Source organism: Aythya ferina (genome assembly GCF_964211825.1).
Source record: "Aythya ferina genome assembly, chromosome: 4".
NCBI classification, from domain to species: domain Eukaryota; kingdom Metazoa; phylum Chordata; class Aves; order Anseriformes; family Anatidae; genus Aythya; species Aythya ferina.
The window spans coordinates 59,118,369-59,135,665 of NC_140300.1; the positions used below are offsets into that span (position 1 = coordinate 59,118,369).

The following is a 17,297-nucleotide window of genomic DNA, read 5'->3' on the forward strand; positions in this document are numbered from 1 at the left end:
ATGAAACACTTCTTTGCCTTTACAGCTTCCCTTTAAGTAAGAGAAGATGTGAGTCTGCATGAATACTCCTCTGCTGCTTGCGGCAACTCATAAATACAAGTAATACTGACCCAGTCACATACTCTCATTTTTTTTGTTTCTACTTTAGGTTGAAAGGTTTTGTCTCACGATCCACATTGTTTTCACTGGTACGCTGGAAGTGCTGCCAGTATCTCGCCCACAAGATGGAGCTGGGTGTGGATTCCTTTTGACACTGCCTCCATCCCCACCTGTCCATCATATCTTATGGTACACCCCAGAGTACACAGGCTCTCAGAAAGAAAATCATAGTACCATCTAACGGTTATAAGAAAACAGCCTGAGGCACTACATGGTCCCAGCACTAGGAATCTGTCTCTGAGCCAGATGGACACGTCATAGGCTCTAAAAACTGGCACACAATTGAGAAAACTGTCTGATTTACTTCTCAGATTGTAACATTTAAAAGCCATGCCAAATTAATGTGAAAAAGAAAAGTGGGTGGGGGAAGATGTCTGTAAGAGGACTCAAAACTCTTCCATGGGAGATTGGAAGAGATTAAAAGCAAAACTGCCGTGGTTAGAGTTTATTTCACAGATGAATGAAGCCACCACACAGCATGCAGCCTGTGGAGGGCACAAGGAATCTCATTACCCTTCAGGAGGACGAAGGGAAGAAACAGAAGACCCCGAGGATCTAACCCTTCGGCCATCACCTGAGAGGATGGCCGCAATGCATTTCTCATGCCAAGAGCAGGCCACAACCCCAGCAGTAGCCAAAACCATGTCACCAGCCCATCCAAAATTATTCCCTAGCCTCTCTGCAGGGACAGGCTTTGTAGAGGCATAAGGCAGTATTGTGCATCCGGCCAAAACGAGCCCTCTGTCACCAACATCAAAGAGGACATTTGAAATGCCAGATGCCACCAGCTGCTCTTCCTCCTTCTGCTAGCAGGGGACTCACAGGTACCCTCAGGAAACATAAAGGTCATCTCCTGATGGCTTTCATCTGAATCACACTCCCACACTGATGTGCCCTTCTGCAAGGGCATCACTGGCACCAAGGCTTAAAGTTAACTTACTCTGAAGCTCAGCAGCAGGGCAGAGTGAGGTGCAAAAGCAGTCAAATGCTCCAAGCACTCAACCTGTTAGAAGTCTGATACAGAACCAGGATCAACACAATGTCAGTTTGATAGTCATTGTTAAAATGCATGTATTTGCTGGAGAGAGGAGAGCTGGCCAAATGGATGACTGCTTCTCAGTCTAGCATCACATTTGAAGCCATAACTGCTTTTTAGGCACACTTTCAAAAACACTTATCACTGGCAGCAAGTCTGGGGAGTCCTGTCGTATGCCTCCACGTGTACAAGAGAAAACAGTGGCACCTCCAAACAGTCTTAGCATATTTACCAGCTCCCACACCCCCAGAAGCAGAGGGAGGAAAGGCCTGGTGCCGTCAGGTCAGGGGAGTGAAATAGTGGTACATAAAGGAAGGGAGCGGGTTCCATACAGCATCCAGAAGCCTGACAGATCCCTCCGTGCTTTTCCTTGTTGAGTTTTCACCGTCATTTGGTGGATGGATGCTCTATTTGCATGCATGGGTATAGGTGATCTGGACCTTCCTTGGCCAAAAACCCTTGCTTTCTTACTAACTGTGCTGCCTCAACAGCCCAGCACAGCAGGGGAGCCTGGCTTGCAGGCCTCACTTCTTGCCTCACACCACGAGACTACCAAAATCATTTTTAGACTAACAAAGCTGCTTGACTTAAACAACACAAGCCTATTCTCTGGCTTTCACACAACTCCTGAGGGAAAAAAAAAATGAACTGCCGCTCTTTTTCTTTGCTCTAACTTGAGCCAGCTGCACTCGCCTTCCGTTTGCCTTGCTCAGGACAGAGCAATGTCCCTGTCTCCAGGGGACAATGAGGTGTGTGGCTATGGTGCACGTGGCCAACATGTCTGACTGTGCATTGCCCGCTCCTGTTGCTGAGGCCTGGGCAGGACATTATTCCCCTTTAGCTGGGCTGCTTGAGGCTTTCTGCTGGACACTTGGGAGCTCCAGCCATGGGTATGAACCAGACATTTCATACCTCTGAGATACAGTAATTCTAGACACCTCAGGCAGGGATGAAGCCTGAGCTAGATTTTGGTCATTTGCAAAGACAATGGCAACACAGGGCCCTACCAGTGCTAAATTATTCCCCTGGAGCACAACGCAACCGGATCTGACTGACACACATTGCACAAGAATAAGCATCCAAGGCAGGCCCTGGGTGACCTTCAGGTCTAGTGCTCCAGACAGGTTACAGCAGACCCTCACACACAGCCCCCCTAGGGACTCTAGACTCCCAGACATGTCAAGAAACAGTATGGGTAGGGCTCAGTGCTCCATTAAGAAGTTAATTGCATAAGTTACACCACATCTGTTGCACATGCCAGAGAACTCTGCCTGGATTACTCCATGGGACCCCGCTCCAGCCAGACAGTACGCTGGGATGCACTGAACACCTCAGCCAGTCTCCCTGACTTCACATTTTATGATCTAAACCAGATCACGACTTGTCACAACATAGTTTCATGAAGCTGTGACAGCAAAAGGGCTATTTTTATCTTTGGTAAATTAGGTTTGGGATTTTCAGGAGCAGGAGAGACCCCTTCAGCAAAACAAAGCTTAATTGGGAAAAAATATTTTGTGCTGCACGTAGACTGTAAGCAAAACACTGATGTATCTGACGGTACGTTGTGGGGAAAAGAGTCAGAAAGCAGGTGATGCATGCTGAAATGTTCTCTCTCCTTCTCTCTCAGGATCACAATGTGGGAAGATCAGCAATTTCAACTCCCACTCACTTACCTGCTGTGACAGGACACAAGCCAACAGATGTTGCCAACTCAAAGCACTCAACAATCATTAGTCAGACCAAAAAAAACCTCACAGCAATGGCATATAAAAGCAGTATTTTTAAAAAACAATACATGTGGCTGCCTTTTGTTCTGCCTTTCAAAGTTTTACACTCTTAAAATCAGGTTTTATGTCTTCTTCATAAACGTGAAGGACAGGAACCCTGCTTTGTGTTGTATTTTTTCGGTGGAAGTTAAAAGCCTGACATTACTCATTCACTCAAATTACTGAAGCTTAACAAAAAAAAAGTCAAGCTGCATTAGAACGGAGAATGCTGCCATCTCTGGCTGCCTCATCTCAAAACAGTTTCCATATACTGTGTTATGGCTTAGAAACTTTATTTCCTAATGGAAAAAAGGAAGGATGAGTGCGAACTCAGGACCTGTTTTGTTCTGCTTGTGCTGCTTTTAGAAAGCATAACACAAAAAGCAGGGCAAACCAGACTTACTAGATATCCGTGCAAAATTAACAACAAAAGAACAGCTAGATATTGATCATGGTCCTGATTAAGGTAAATATTTTTTAAAATTTCTAAAATTGCCTTTCAACTGCTTCAAAACCTAATAAATATTGTTACAATTTGGAGGCTCTTTGGATGAAAAACAAGTATGACAGTCTGAGTTAGGCTGCCACAAATATGCAGAAGTGTGTTTATTTCTCTTTTATATTTGGCCCAAGAAGGAAAATAAAACACATTTGGAACCACTATCACTTAATCCTATACATTCACAAAGAAGTGAGTGGACAGGGAGAATGAACAGCTCAGAATTTCCTTCAGAGCAAAAAGCTTTCTCTACCTTTGCCTAGCCTGCACCTATTCTGTATGCAATAGCCTACAGGTCTCCCTCCTACCTCCACAATTGCTACGTCCATACAAAAGCATTTTTAAAACACACTCACCGCCACTGCATTAATAAAATTGCCTTTTAGGGGAAGTGCATCTGCATTCATGACAAATTACATGGAATCGGGAGCTATGGAGGATAAGAGAGGAAAATCACTTAGAATAGCTCTTCAAATTCAAATGGGCAATGAAAACAATCATAGTGGGTAAATGAGCTTGTTCTTTTAGAAAAAAAAAAATAAAATATACAGAAAGAAATTATCTGGTAATCCTGGGGGAGAGGAAACATAATTTACAAAGAAAAAGTGCACAGTTCTATGGCCAGGGAGGACGGCAGCACTGACAACGAACACCCTGCCAAGGATTTGTTCTCCTTTTAAGCTCTGCCAATTCATATCCCCATTGAATTTATAAAGGACATCCACGCTGTCTCACAGGACACAGGGTAAGAAAAATATATGGCCCGAAGGAAAGTTACATACTCTTGAAGAAAAAAAAATAAAGAAAAGAAACAGTTTTAGGAAAAAAAAATAAAAATACAAGAGCTCTGGCTGGTTGTTTCCCTAAAAATCTTTTGGTCTGGGCCAAAAGACAAGCTGTACCATCAGCAAAAGGGACCAGTGGGGAAAGGTGAGGTACACCTCCCTGTAAGCCACCTCTCTGCTGATGGAAGGCTGCCTTAACTCTTCCTAGCCCATGCAAAACCACCTGTTTATTTCGTACTAGGTGGCAAAAGAAACACAAAAAGGAAGAAATCTGTTTTGAAGCATTCGATTAACACTACATAGAAATGACATTTAAATTAAATGAAATATAAATATAGGCTGAAAAAAAGAGAACAACCACAACAACAGTCTGTATACATGAAATGTAGACTGCCCACTTCATTTTCTTTCCCCATGGACGTTGGGGCTTTCCTAATGACATAATAAACTCAACCACAAATAACAAGGGAAAGGAGGCTCACTTGAGACGAGAATAAAAGTGCATTCCAGAGAGGTAAAAGTCTGCATGGGAACACACAGCACAAAGCAGGTAACTTGCCACAAAATCCTGTCATGTTTAATTTATATGTGAGTCTACCTACAGTACCAGTGGATTGAGGAATGGGCTTTCAACTACACTTGCATCAAGCAGGCTAGTTATTTGTCAGGAAACGCCAAAAAAATATCAAATACACTCAACTTACAGAATCAAATTTCCATCCCATAAAAAACAGAATTACAGTGTATAGCAATAAATTGTTTCTTAAGCACTGGAAGCAATGCAGTTTGATTTTTCACTCGTTAGTGTCCCATGATTTACAAGGAGTTTTTCCTCACAGACTCTTTCCCATATGAGGGTTCTCTCCCATCTCTAATATGGGAGTTCACACTGTAGCCTGTCCATCCATCAGGGAAGTTATAGGCCTTCTTCCTAACAACTCCTTCAGAACTCACTGGAGTTTAATTATCTTCATGACTTCCATTTATCCATTAAAGCAGAACTCAACTGACCAGTTCAGAAATATTGATACAGAAACAGAGACCAACAGGCAGAGAGAGACATGCATTCGTATACATAAACATCCTCCTTAGTAAATCAGGATAAAAATCAGAGCAACCAGTGGAAAAGAATCCCAGAACGTGTAAAAAGTAGACATGATATGGCACTGGAGATGGTATGATGGCCTGAGGCCAAGTAAATGCCACACAGAGTTGGTGCCTGTGTGAGATTACTGTACATTCAAGGTTTCCTATTTATTTCTCTTTTCATTTCCCCACTGTCCAACAGAAAGGGACTTTGGAGAGTGCACTGTCTGCCACTGCTAAGCTGTAGTGCAGTGGTCCCAACATCTGGAGAAGCAGACATTGGGAAGGTCTGGCTACCTGCAAAAACATAGCCACAATAATTTTACAGAGCAAGAATGGAGGAAAGTGAGGGAGAGAGGGATCAGGCAGAGCAGCAGCGGAGAAGCCACAACCATCACAGGGGCCCTGAGCACTGGGGCTCCATCCCGCCCCTGACAGGATCAAAACTCCTTCCTATTTTCCAAATGCTCCAACTAGCATACCATAAATGAGTAGTAGAAATGCCATTTTGTAAATATTTATTCATCTGTGCTAAAAACCTAACTCTAGCATTTTAGGTTTTAAAAAAGGTAATTTCGGGTCACATTTAAAATTGAGAAGCCGTAATAAAAGCATTTTCAGCATGCAGGATTTGAAGTGCCAAGAATCAAATTAGCTTTTTATATACATCTGTCATGTCACTGTGATATGCACCATCATGTCCTGGGGATGCATCAACACTCTCACACAACTGCTGCAGAACATTATGAGAAACCACCGCAACGTTCCTGCGTATGTACTTCGTCCCACTGGGAAAAATTAAAATGTAGTTGCTCTGGTTCTAACTCACATCAGATTTCACTCCTTCTGTAAATGAGTAAACAAAACTGGATCAATCTTCACTGTTACATCAGTCAGCAGCTTAGGTATTTCACAAGGGCCCCATACTTATAAATGAAAGCAAGAAAAAGCACACAGACTATTTGTCAACTCTGCTACCAAGAGAGCTAATTCAAGTTTCTTTGCTTTGGGAAGGTATTTCTCTATCTCTTAACATAAATAAACAAGACAGAAGAAAACTCCAACGTGACCAAGTTTTGGTTCAGGCTCTTAGGACACAAGGCTACATCCATGGACACTCAGTTTCAGCTCTGCACTTCCATAGTGTCTACAGGAAACATTGTTTGTAATGATCCCCTTCAAACTTAAACGATGAAAGTGCACATTTTGCAAATGACACCTCAGCCAATCTGCCCCATCTGCATGAGAGATGGCAAATAATTTCACTCTTTAGGCATTCAAAATAAAATGCACATGCGGCAAATTCCAAGCTGGCAGGAAAAAATCCAGTCATTAAAAAAGTGATTTGTTTTCTACATTTGCAAACACAAAGGCTCCATTTATTTCCGTTGCCATAAGGAAAATGGACTGCTCTATTTTTTTAAACAGTTGTAGCCAGCACATTTTGGAAATGTTTTAATTTCAAAAATACTAACTAGCAAATTAGAGTTTAAATGGCTTTTCTAAAGTAGCACCATTTTAGATACGGTTTTCTGATTGAGGGCATCACTTTGCCCTGCAGGAAAAGATTTCACTGTCTTCTGTATATATGGTAGTGATGCCTGTTTGTTGCTGCAGTTGCTAAATTAAAAAAAATAAATAAATTAAAAAAAAATAAAAAAAATAAAATAGGTCAATTGTAAATAAAAATGTATCTGTTAATAAGAAGGTATATTTCATACTTTAGGAGGCTAATTTTCATTTAAAATTAGAAGTTTATGGCCTCTGTCCCTCTGCCTGTTCCTTCATCTCTTTACAACATGGAAATTAAACCAGCAAACACAATTGATATGGCCTCATCCTAGGGAAGCTTATGGCCATGCTTCACTTTACACATTGAGTTGCTTAATTGAACTCACTGGGGCTATTCCCAGCGCAAAAATGTAAGTATGTGTGTAATTCTTTCTGGGATCAGGATATGTAAGGGTGATCTGTAATGAAAATAAAACCACTCTTTTTTTTTTTTTTTTTTTTTTTAAGATTTTTTTAATCTGCACTTATTTTTGTGGTTATAGCAGCATCTGGTGGACAAGTAGCAAAGTATAAATCTCATGCACTTCTATCATATAAACACATATTTTAAAATACAAACCACTTTGACTTGCTTTTGTTTTTTAAACGTTAACAAGAAAAATGACAATTGCCTTAGGTAACTACTGAAAATGTTGAACTTTGAAAACTTTATACTCTTAACCACGAGTGGGCAAGATATCTTTGCTTCCTAAGATGCTAAAATATTACCTTTTTCCCCTCCCATCTTCCCTCCCAGGAAAGTATTTAAGATTTTTGAAGTGTTGGTAATGGCAAATCAATGTATACAGACCTGCTTTGACAAGAGTATATAAATACTCCCCTTATGCTAAGGTTGCACAGTTAAGCAATCAAAAAGTAATAAATCATAAATAAAGCTGTCAGATTAAATAACCAGAGCTAAGAAAACAATAGGGACCCCCCTGATGATTTTCTCTCCACAGAATCAAGGCCTAAATAAATAAATGAATAAAACCCCAGAACAACCAAAACACTTAAGAACAACTTAGCATGCAATGTCAAAGCAGGGCAACGGGCGTGCTGACAGGCATTCTTTTTGCTTCGCTCTTCTTCTGTGCTTGTTTCTAATTCCTACACAAATTGCTCTCTTTTCTTAATCACTTTACTAAAATTTACACATACCTGTTTAGAATCAGTAAAAAAAAAAAAAAAAAAAAAAAAGTAGTTAATGATAAAATGAGCCAAATGAAATTATATTTTCTAAAATTTCTTTGTGCTGATGCTAGCTTGATTTAGTTTCCAAACATCTGCAGACAAGAGTATGTAGTACAAAAAATTGATATACTGAAAATATGTTTTGACTGAGAACAAGCCATTTTATCTACCACCAAAACCAAGGAAGTTTGTTTACAATAAGTAACAACCACTCTATTATTGATTGTAAAACTCTAAGATGACAGTGCCAAAAGGTTTCTAGAAGTCAGGCAATAATCTCTAGAAAGGTGAAAACTGGAAACAGAATGTATGCGAAGATGAGGTTGAAAGCAATGGATGGGTTGCTAGCGGTTTAACAAGGTATCTCAGTCTTGTAATTGGAAATACAGATGTTCTCTGGTCCTTCACACACATGGTAAGACATGTGGGACCTTCACAGCCTCACTGGATACAAGCCTTTGCAAACACAATTCCCTGATTTGAGCTCCATTAAGAAATCAGAAGCAGTCAGCAAGGAGCCCATCATTGCCTGAAGCTTTCTGTAGTCTCTGCTTTTTCAGTTTTTACTTGAAGCCCTAATTACAGAGATCCACGTTCCAGGGACTGGGAAATCAATAAATCCATAAAGTCACCTACTGTTTACTACAGTAGTGCCCTGCTTCAAGTTACCCACTTCCCAAATGCTGACCAAAGAGACGAGTGTCTTTCAGTAACAGACCACAGCGGGTGAAGACACAAGCAGGAAGGCAGTACGCCAGGGACACAATAAAAAAGCATTTTGAATCTACGTGCACCAGCAGCCTGATTCAAGCACTGCTTTTACTGACAAGCCCATGCCTCTTCCCAGCCTCCTTCTCCCCAAAGCTCCAAAATGGGAGACCTGCCAAAAACTCCTGAGAGTCCATTACAGACACAATGTTGTCTTCATTTCACATGGCAGATGTAACCACTCCAACACAGCTTGCAGACAAAAATGCGGGGTTACTCGCATTAGGCATATAGATAAAAATTAAAAGCATTTCTGTGAGAAATCGCAGGGTCCTGGATGCAATCAGGGTATCTGCAGAAGACATCTGCAGTCATCAGCAAACTCCTGGGTCATTCACTGAGAGAAGTTACACATGTAGTTTTATCTCCCAGACATGATTTCAGCGATTGTAAAGACCTTAACATAACTGCATGAACCTCATTTATTACTTGCAGGAGGAACTTACTTGTGGGAGCTTTGTAAGCATCGGCAGGTGATGAAATGAGAAGTCAGAGGGAAATAACACAATGTGAGCACCTGGGTATGCGTCCGTGAGATTTGACAGAGGTGGCGTCCTTCACTTGACCAGTTTAATCAGAAGCAAACAACATTTGGGGCACAAAACCCCTTCTTCTGGTGTGAAGTGGAAACAATAGGCTGGGTGATAAAACGTAAATTAAAAACGACTGCTGCAATTTGGAGCCTGATTACACGTGTGTTCCTGAGGTCATTCCCAAAAGGAGAGCGAATAGTATCTGTTAAGAAGGTGGGGCTAAAGGTGTCTGTTTTGGTGTAAGAGAAAGCGGGCTGATTCTTTCACTTTCCCCCTCAGACTCAGCTTCCAACCGCCGAGCGGCGCCATGGCGGCGGCAGAGGGCTGAGCCCCGGGCGCATGCGCAGCCCGGCCCTGCCTGCCCTGCCCTGGGTCCGACATGGCGGAGTACTCCTGCGTCAAGTCCACCAAGCTGGTCCTCAAAGGGGCGAAGGAGAAGAGGTGAGGGGACGGCTCGTCCTGGCCCTCGGCTGCCGGCTCGGTGCCTCGCCACCGGCTTCGGCACGGGGTGGGGGGTGTCGCTGTAAAGGGGCTGCGGGTGGGTGAGGGTTTTGGGGTGCGCTGCCGCTCGCCCCCCGGTGCCCCGCTCCTCGGGGGCTGTGGCGGAGCGGGGGTCTGGGTGGGAGGCGTGTGCCCACCTCTGTCCCTCTCCTTTCGCAGCAAGAAGAAGCACAAGGAGAAGAAAAGGAAAAGGGAGGAGGATGCGGAAGAGCAGCTTGATATCGTCGGTGAGCGGCCCTGCAGGAGCTGTGTGGCAGTGGGGAAGCTGTAGGGGGTAGCACAAGTTGAAGAGGTGCTTGTAGGGCGCTTAAAGCAGGTTTCTAACTACTTGTCACAGCACATTGTTTATAAGTCATGCCTTCTTAGGTACCAGACGGAATTTCTGACACCAGTAGGATCAATTTTACACATATTTATCTTTTTAACACACTTATTTGTTTACATAACCTCAAGCTCCTTGTCTGCTTGTAACTCGTGTGTTTTTTTTCCCAAGAGTATTTGGTTCAGGTAGAGAGACTTATATTTAGTGCTGTAACACTTTTGTTTATATTTGTATGTAAATAATGTATCTTGTGTTACTGTTACTTGAAAGTTCACTAGATGGGGTGCTTGTACTTCCTGCTCTTACTCTGCCAGCAGTTGTTTCTTGCCTGGGGTCTTTAGTTCACTCAAACCTTCAGCCCTCTAAAAAGGAAAAGTCTTGGTTGGTTTGTTTACTTGTTCTCAGTTTGTCGTGATTACTGTGATGAATTCACATTACAAACTTGCTATCAGTAATTGAAACTGAAGATGACAAACATGAACCAGTATCCAAATATAATGGTATTTTTTCCTGATTTGTGGAAGAGGAGGATCAAAGTATGTATGGTCTTGAGTGATAACTTAGCTAAGTGCTGCATTCTGGAACTGCTGTATGCTTGATTTATCACAGTTCACAAAAACAGATAAAGAAATAACCATAAAGCCCTGAAAGATGCAGATATATACCGTAACAGTGCATGTTACGGGATAAATGTCACTTTCTGTTATGTGTGCACAGGCATAATCCAAAGCCGTACAAGGGGAGTTATCCCTATTTTTCTGTTAAAACAAAATACCATATATGAGAAAATGGACTATTATATTTTACACCAAAGGAATGTCACAAAAAGACGTGCTGAAAGAGATTTTGGAAATTTCATATGCTGATCTCTAAGCCATGACATTGTAGGACAAGCCTATTTGCTCTGTATGTTGTATGAAGTTAGGGGAACATTATTTCTGCTCAGGACCAACTTTCTGAAAAAAGACGTCATTCTGATTAATTTTAAAATAATTATCTTAGGCAGAAAATATATCTAAGATTATACCAGGAGAAAGTTTTGCTCTTTAAAAATACAGATGTCATAATTCCAATTTATACATGTGAGCCTTTAAGTTTGGATTCTGGGGAGCTAAAATATTTGACACTGATTGTCCAGAACATCTGAAGTCTAAGGAATGCAGCTCATGAATTAATCCAGCAGCAAGATGAGAGGTTCTCCAGCACAACAGAAATCATTACACTAGTAATTGACTGTGACTACAAAACTGGAGGAAGCAGTTTGGGGTGGGAACGGGGGAAGGAATCTTTCTTGCAAGGTATATCTTCTGCTGGATGGATCAATGCATTCCATGGCCTAACAGCACTAAGAGGGGATGGAGCGCAGGAGCCTGCAATTAGAAGCCTGTTGCTATCTATAGAGTGCCAAATCTCAGAGTAGGTACTGGATTACTATCTCTTGAACCACTGTAATCAGAAGTTGTAATTACTCCATTAACTGTGATGTTTTGTATTTTAGGAAACTGGTGGGCTGTCAGTAATTTTGGTGAAATTACAGGAACTATAGCTATAGAAATGGATAAAGGAGCTTACATCCATGCCCTTGATAATGGTTTGTTTACACTTGGAGCACCGCATAAAGGTTTGTTTCAGGAAACTTGGAAAAAATAGTTTTAGTAATGAAAAGCATGAACGTAGCATCACTTTAAGGCAAACTGTTTTACAGCTCAAGGCAGTTATTACATGTAATGCAATAAAGTTGGCTGTAGCGTGACGGAAACCTAATGACTACCAATCAGTTTCACTTACTTAGTTTCTTGCTGTGTTATGTGTATAATAAATTGAACCGCATTGGAAAGGATCACCTGTTAAAGGCCATACAACTTACTGAATAAAAAGCAGTATAACTTTTATTAAATTCTATAAAATGCTTCTGGTGCCAATTGAAGAGTGAAACTCAAGGTAGATGAGCATCAAGGAGTATTGCTGTATCCTCATTGTGCTGTATTTGTATTGTTGCTGTGCAAGTGGGCTACTAAGGTGGTGGAGATAATTAGCTTGTCTCTGAATTTGAATCTCGGAACCATCAGTCAGAAAAGAACTGTTCCAAAACCCTGACAGTGTGCCTCATCTCCAGAGTGAGATAAAAACAATGATGACAGTATTATCTCACTTGGGTTTTGAGAGATGGAGAGTAGTAGCTTTTTGGGTAAGTTAGGTTACCACAGCTGAACCGTAGTATGTCTTGGTATGGAGAAAATAATTTTATAAGGAGATCACGTTTTCTGTGTTGTTTTTTTTTGTTTTGTTTTGTTTTTTTGACACAAGGATTGCATTTGCATTATTTAAAGCCCACCAAATACATGAATGCAGATAAGCTCCTGCATTGCTTTTTATTTTAAGTGTGAATGTTCAAAAGGAATTTCTAAAGAAATGCAGTATTGTAGCTTTCCATAGTATTTAGCAGAAGCTGTTGCGTAATTTTCCAGCTTGTTTGAAACTGCAGTATTAACAATTTAAATACTGTGTGCATAATACTTAATGTCTAACTAATGAAAATTTTATTCCTAAGGTGATGAAGGCCCTAGTCCTCCCGAACAGTTTACAGCAGTGAAGTTGTCTGATACAAGGTAACTATTGTAACAAAATATTTCAAGTTTTAATATTTGTTTTTTTGTTTGTTTCTGGTATGAACGAGTTTTAATTTTCTCTTGGAAAAAAATTGCATACCAAAAAAAATATGCTTGTGGTGTGTTGAATATTGTGAATGGCTTTCTCTCAAAACATTCTTAATTGTTTCACTTCATTTTCCCTTTGAGAATTGCTCTGAAGTCTGGTTATGGCAAATACCTCGGTATAAATTCAGATGGACTTGTTATTGGACGTTCAGATGCTATAGGATCAAGAGAGCAATGGGAACCTGTCTTTCAAGATGTAAGTTGCTTCAGACAACTCTCTTGAGATTCCCAACATGTAACTGTATTTTGACTTGCAGCCTATATTGACAGGCAATAAGATGTTTACTGTTGGTTGCCCTTTCACAGTCTCTTCCATATTGTAAATTCTAGTGTTCTTTTTTCCCCTCCTACAATGTATTTACTGTATTTCTTCTTAAGTTTTTAAAGTACCTAAAGTTACTGCAGTTTAACATACAAATTAAGAACAAAGGAGTCCACTAGCTAGCTGTTGAAGTGTCTATATGTCAAAGAACAGGACACATTTACAGAGCTTTCTGAGGAATGAAGTAAATGTTATGCATCAATGTTTATATACACACTCCTTATTCTAATCATGTGATACTGTTTTCTGCAGAAGAAGATGGCATTGCTAGCAGCAAACAGCCGTTTTATTAGATGTAATGAAGAGGGAGATATAGAAGCCAAAAGCAAAACAGCAGGGGAAGAAGAAATGATAAAGGTAATCTGTCTTCTACAGTTAAGTATCTGTATGGTACAGTTACTCTGTGGTTACAATTACAAGATACTTTCCTGTTTACTGTATTTGTTTCACTAAAGAAATGGTGGGTAAGACCTTCTGTGTGATACTGCAGATAGTTCTCAACAGCTTATCTCTCAACAAGAGAGACGAAATCTGACAGAACCAGGGACAAAAAAAGGTTAGCCAGAATGATGCAGGTGTGGAGGCTGCTTATGTAAGAGGATGTGGAAGGACCATCTTCTCTTTCATGTCCAACAGAAGGCATGCCTCTCCAAACAGGGAAGCATGTACTAGTCAGAGCAGTAATGCTGTGGAGTCAGTTTCTCTAAAAGGTGTTTTAGCCCTGCTTACTCTATAAACTGTAATGGTGCTTCTTTGAGATGAAAGCAGCTGTGCCTTAGAGTAGTATTAAGGACTATGTTTAATCCTTTTTCATATTTCAGGCAGCTTTTGCTGTTACTGCTATTTTCTCTGGTTGTGAATTAACCATTTTCAAAGGTGCTAACAGAATGACAGTCACAGATTTTAAGTTATGCAGGATATATTATCTTCTTTAACGTGCAACTTCTGTTTTTTTTTCTTCTCGATGACTAGATTCGAACTTGTGCTGAAAGAGAAACTAAGAAGAAGGATGACATCCCACAAGAAGATAAAGGAAATGTTAAACAGTGTGAAATCAATTATGTGTATGTAATTGAGAGCCTTTTAACAGATTTAAATACCTTTTTTTTTTCCTCTTTTCTTTAGGGTTTTATTTGGAAGGGCTAAACTCCCATGCAGTTCTTTATTTACTTTCTCTTCCACCTTATCAGGATGAGGACACAAAATAGGCTGAGAAGGCTTACGGGTCAAAATCAAGACAGGGAGCTTGCTTGTCAGTTACTGTTGCAGTTAAAACAGACTCAACTTGTAGAAAATTAACTTATTGACTAATAAAATAGACATAAGTAGTGAGAAACATGGACCAAAAAACTAAAATGCCTGTCTTTCCCCTTACTCAGCTTCACTCCAGAGTCCTCTATCCCCCTTCACTCCTGACTTGTCATGCTAGTAGTAGAAGGAGCTGAAGTTCTTCAGAACTTGTAACCACACTGTTAATTATGTATGGTGTTGTTCCTACTTAACGCCAAAAATGCCTGAGTGTGTTTCACCTAGGGAAGTCTTATAGCACTACTTGATAGTATGATGGTTTATTGGATTTTATTAGGCCAGTTGCACAACAGGAGTTAAGTTGCTTATCCGTTGTTTTTACTGAAACATAAAATTTTAAAGAAATTAACTTCTTACACTTTTTCCCTTTTATAGAAAGAAATTCCAAAGTTTTCAAGACAAAAAGCTCAAAATAAGCAAAGAAGATACAAAAGCCCTCAGAAAAGCCAGGAAAGAAGGCACTTTCCACGAAACACTGCTCGACAGGTACTCCATTAAGAAATAATGCACTGATTTAAAAGCTATTGGGAGATGGAATTGCAATGAATTTGGAGTACAAAAGATGGCTAGATTTCAGGGAATAGGTGTGGGTGTTGCACATTTTTTCCTTGGTTGGTGTTCTGCCTCTTCTGTTTTTTTATTATTCTGAGTTCTCACTTCCTTGGCTGAACTTCCCAGGTTGGGATTTAAGCAGAAGTGAATTCTTTTGGACATCTATAAAGAAGTTTGCTCAGTTTGTGGAGTACAGTGGAAGTGAGGGATAAATCTTTTAAAAAAATTTTTTTCATGTTTTCAGCACCTTCAGTACCAGAACATTTTGGAAAGGAGACAGCTGCATTTTAAAGAGAAATAGCATTTCTTAATTAGTCTTCACATTACCTAGTGGGAATAAATCTTTCCCTGTAAGCTGAGAATACAGAAACTGTCTTGAACTTTTAAAATATCTTATATGGTATAAATATTTGTTGTGTTAATTCAGTGGGTGAAATGCAGAAGACGATTTATGATACTGTATTATTGTGATGTGAAAACACACCATGGCGATGTGTCATGACTGGGTGTCAGTTTCAACTGTCACTCAGGTTGAATTCCCTCCCTGAGTGATCTGACAAAACACAGGTCCTGATTAGAAAGGAAAGACAATGTTAACTTTACACATTGTTATAGCTGTAGCTCCTTTAAATAAAAAAAAGTAACAGAGTATTGTTAGGCTTTTATGTGTGCTTTGAAGTAAAGTTTGAGAGTACTGCTTTCTGTGTCTGTTTAAGACTTTGAGGCAGCTAAAGCATTCAGATGTAATCGCCTTTGGTTTTAGTCTAAGTCTTGTTTCCTTACTCTTTCCACACAGGCGAGCAAAAGTGAAAGCGGACAGATACTGCAAGTGACAACCAGCTGGGCTGTTTTCCTCTGCGTCTTTGATTATATGGTCAAATTGAAAACACAAGTAAAGTGTTTTATAATTATTTTTTACGAAACGCATTTTGCTGATGTTTTTATTTTATTATTTTTAAAGGACTGCCTGAGAACTATAATTAGGCATTGAACTAGTGTCACCTTCTAGTAATGAATAGCAAGATAGTTATTTAGTTGAAGACAAATTATTCTACCAGTGAATCTTCCGAGGTTGATGAAATGAACCTGAACTTACAGTGATTAAAGGGCAGATTAGAATGGTGATAAAGCTCAAAAGGAAAATATTGTTAGCACATTGAACTATCAAGAAATGCATAACTGTCCTCAACAAACAAGAGGAAACAATTGCAAATGGATGTCTTAGAATACATCATATCAGAAACTGAGTAGGACGTCTGTGGAGCCTTCCTGTGCAGTATCAGGTAGGGGCCAGAATATTCAGTCTCTTTTTAAACAGTGTTCAAAACAGACCCACTGTCTGATGGAGAAATGATGTAATCCATATGGTGGAAGTGTGAACAAGTCACAAGAACCCCATTACAAATGGAAATGCGGGTATCTCATAACAAAAGGGAATGACTGGCTTGTGTTAGCAGGCTGCGCATTTTACAAGATGGGAAGACTCATTTCAATCAAACTGGCTGGTTTCTTGAGAGTATGGACTTCAATTTAAAAAAAAAAAAAAATTTAAGGTCATAGTGTAATACATGTTCCTAGTATCTTGTATAAAATATGGTTTTCCATGTCTGTTCTGATTCCCAAGTTTTTCAATAAAAACATCTCCATAGGAACTACCTCAGATCACTTACTCTCTCCATTTCTGTAATCTGCTTCATAAAGATGACTTGGTAATAATATTGAGGATTTTTATGATGATAATTTGAGTTATCTCCATAAAACCTCTCCTAGCTGTCAGTTTGAACTGCAGTAGTACAAAGCCATAAGCTAGTGCAAGATAATGATGTCTGCAAAAAGCACGAGAACAGGATAATAAAGTCTAGGCAGTAGTGGCAATTTAAATGGGTCTTTTTTTGATCTTAAGTAAAAGAATGGAGAGTTCAGGTGCATTGTAATTATCTAAACTGATTTGAATTTTCAAGATTAAAACAATAGCTGGTAGGGGAAGATTAGCCAAGGGATAAATAAGGAGATAACCCATACAGATATATGAAACCAAAAGGAGAAAAAAATCCATGGGCTGGGCAAATTCATATGCAATGCAGTGATTCTTCAATGTGTGTTTCTAGAAAAGCAAATGAAAATTTAGACCTTTCTCTGAGGACTCTCTTAAATTTTCCATAACCAGCTCTATCCGGTCTGAGTAAAGAGATTTGCCA

The 17,297-nt window shown here is 40.0% G+C and overlaps 1 protein-coding gene across 1 annotated transcript; it reads left to right on the forward strand.

Moving 5' to 3' along the window:
• The first annotated feature begins 9,584 nt into the window (after positions 1–9,584).
• On the forward strand, positions 9,585–16,759 carry FRG1 (FSHD region gene 1). Its single transcript, XM_084517458.1, has 9 exons — positions 9,585–9,818; positions 10,038–10,105; positions 11,699–11,821; positions 12,752–12,809; positions 12,999–13,113; positions 13,492–13,596; positions 14,212–14,303; positions 14,923–15,033; positions 15,896–16,759. The coding sequence occupies exons 1-9, from the start codon at positions 9,757–9,759 to the stop codon at positions 15,930–15,932; spliced, it is 771 nt and encodes a 256-aa protein (XP_084373584.1). The 5' UTR covers positions 9,585–9,756; the 3' UTR covers positions 15,933–16,759.
• The last annotated feature ends 538 nt before the right edge of the window (positions 16,760–17,297 follow it).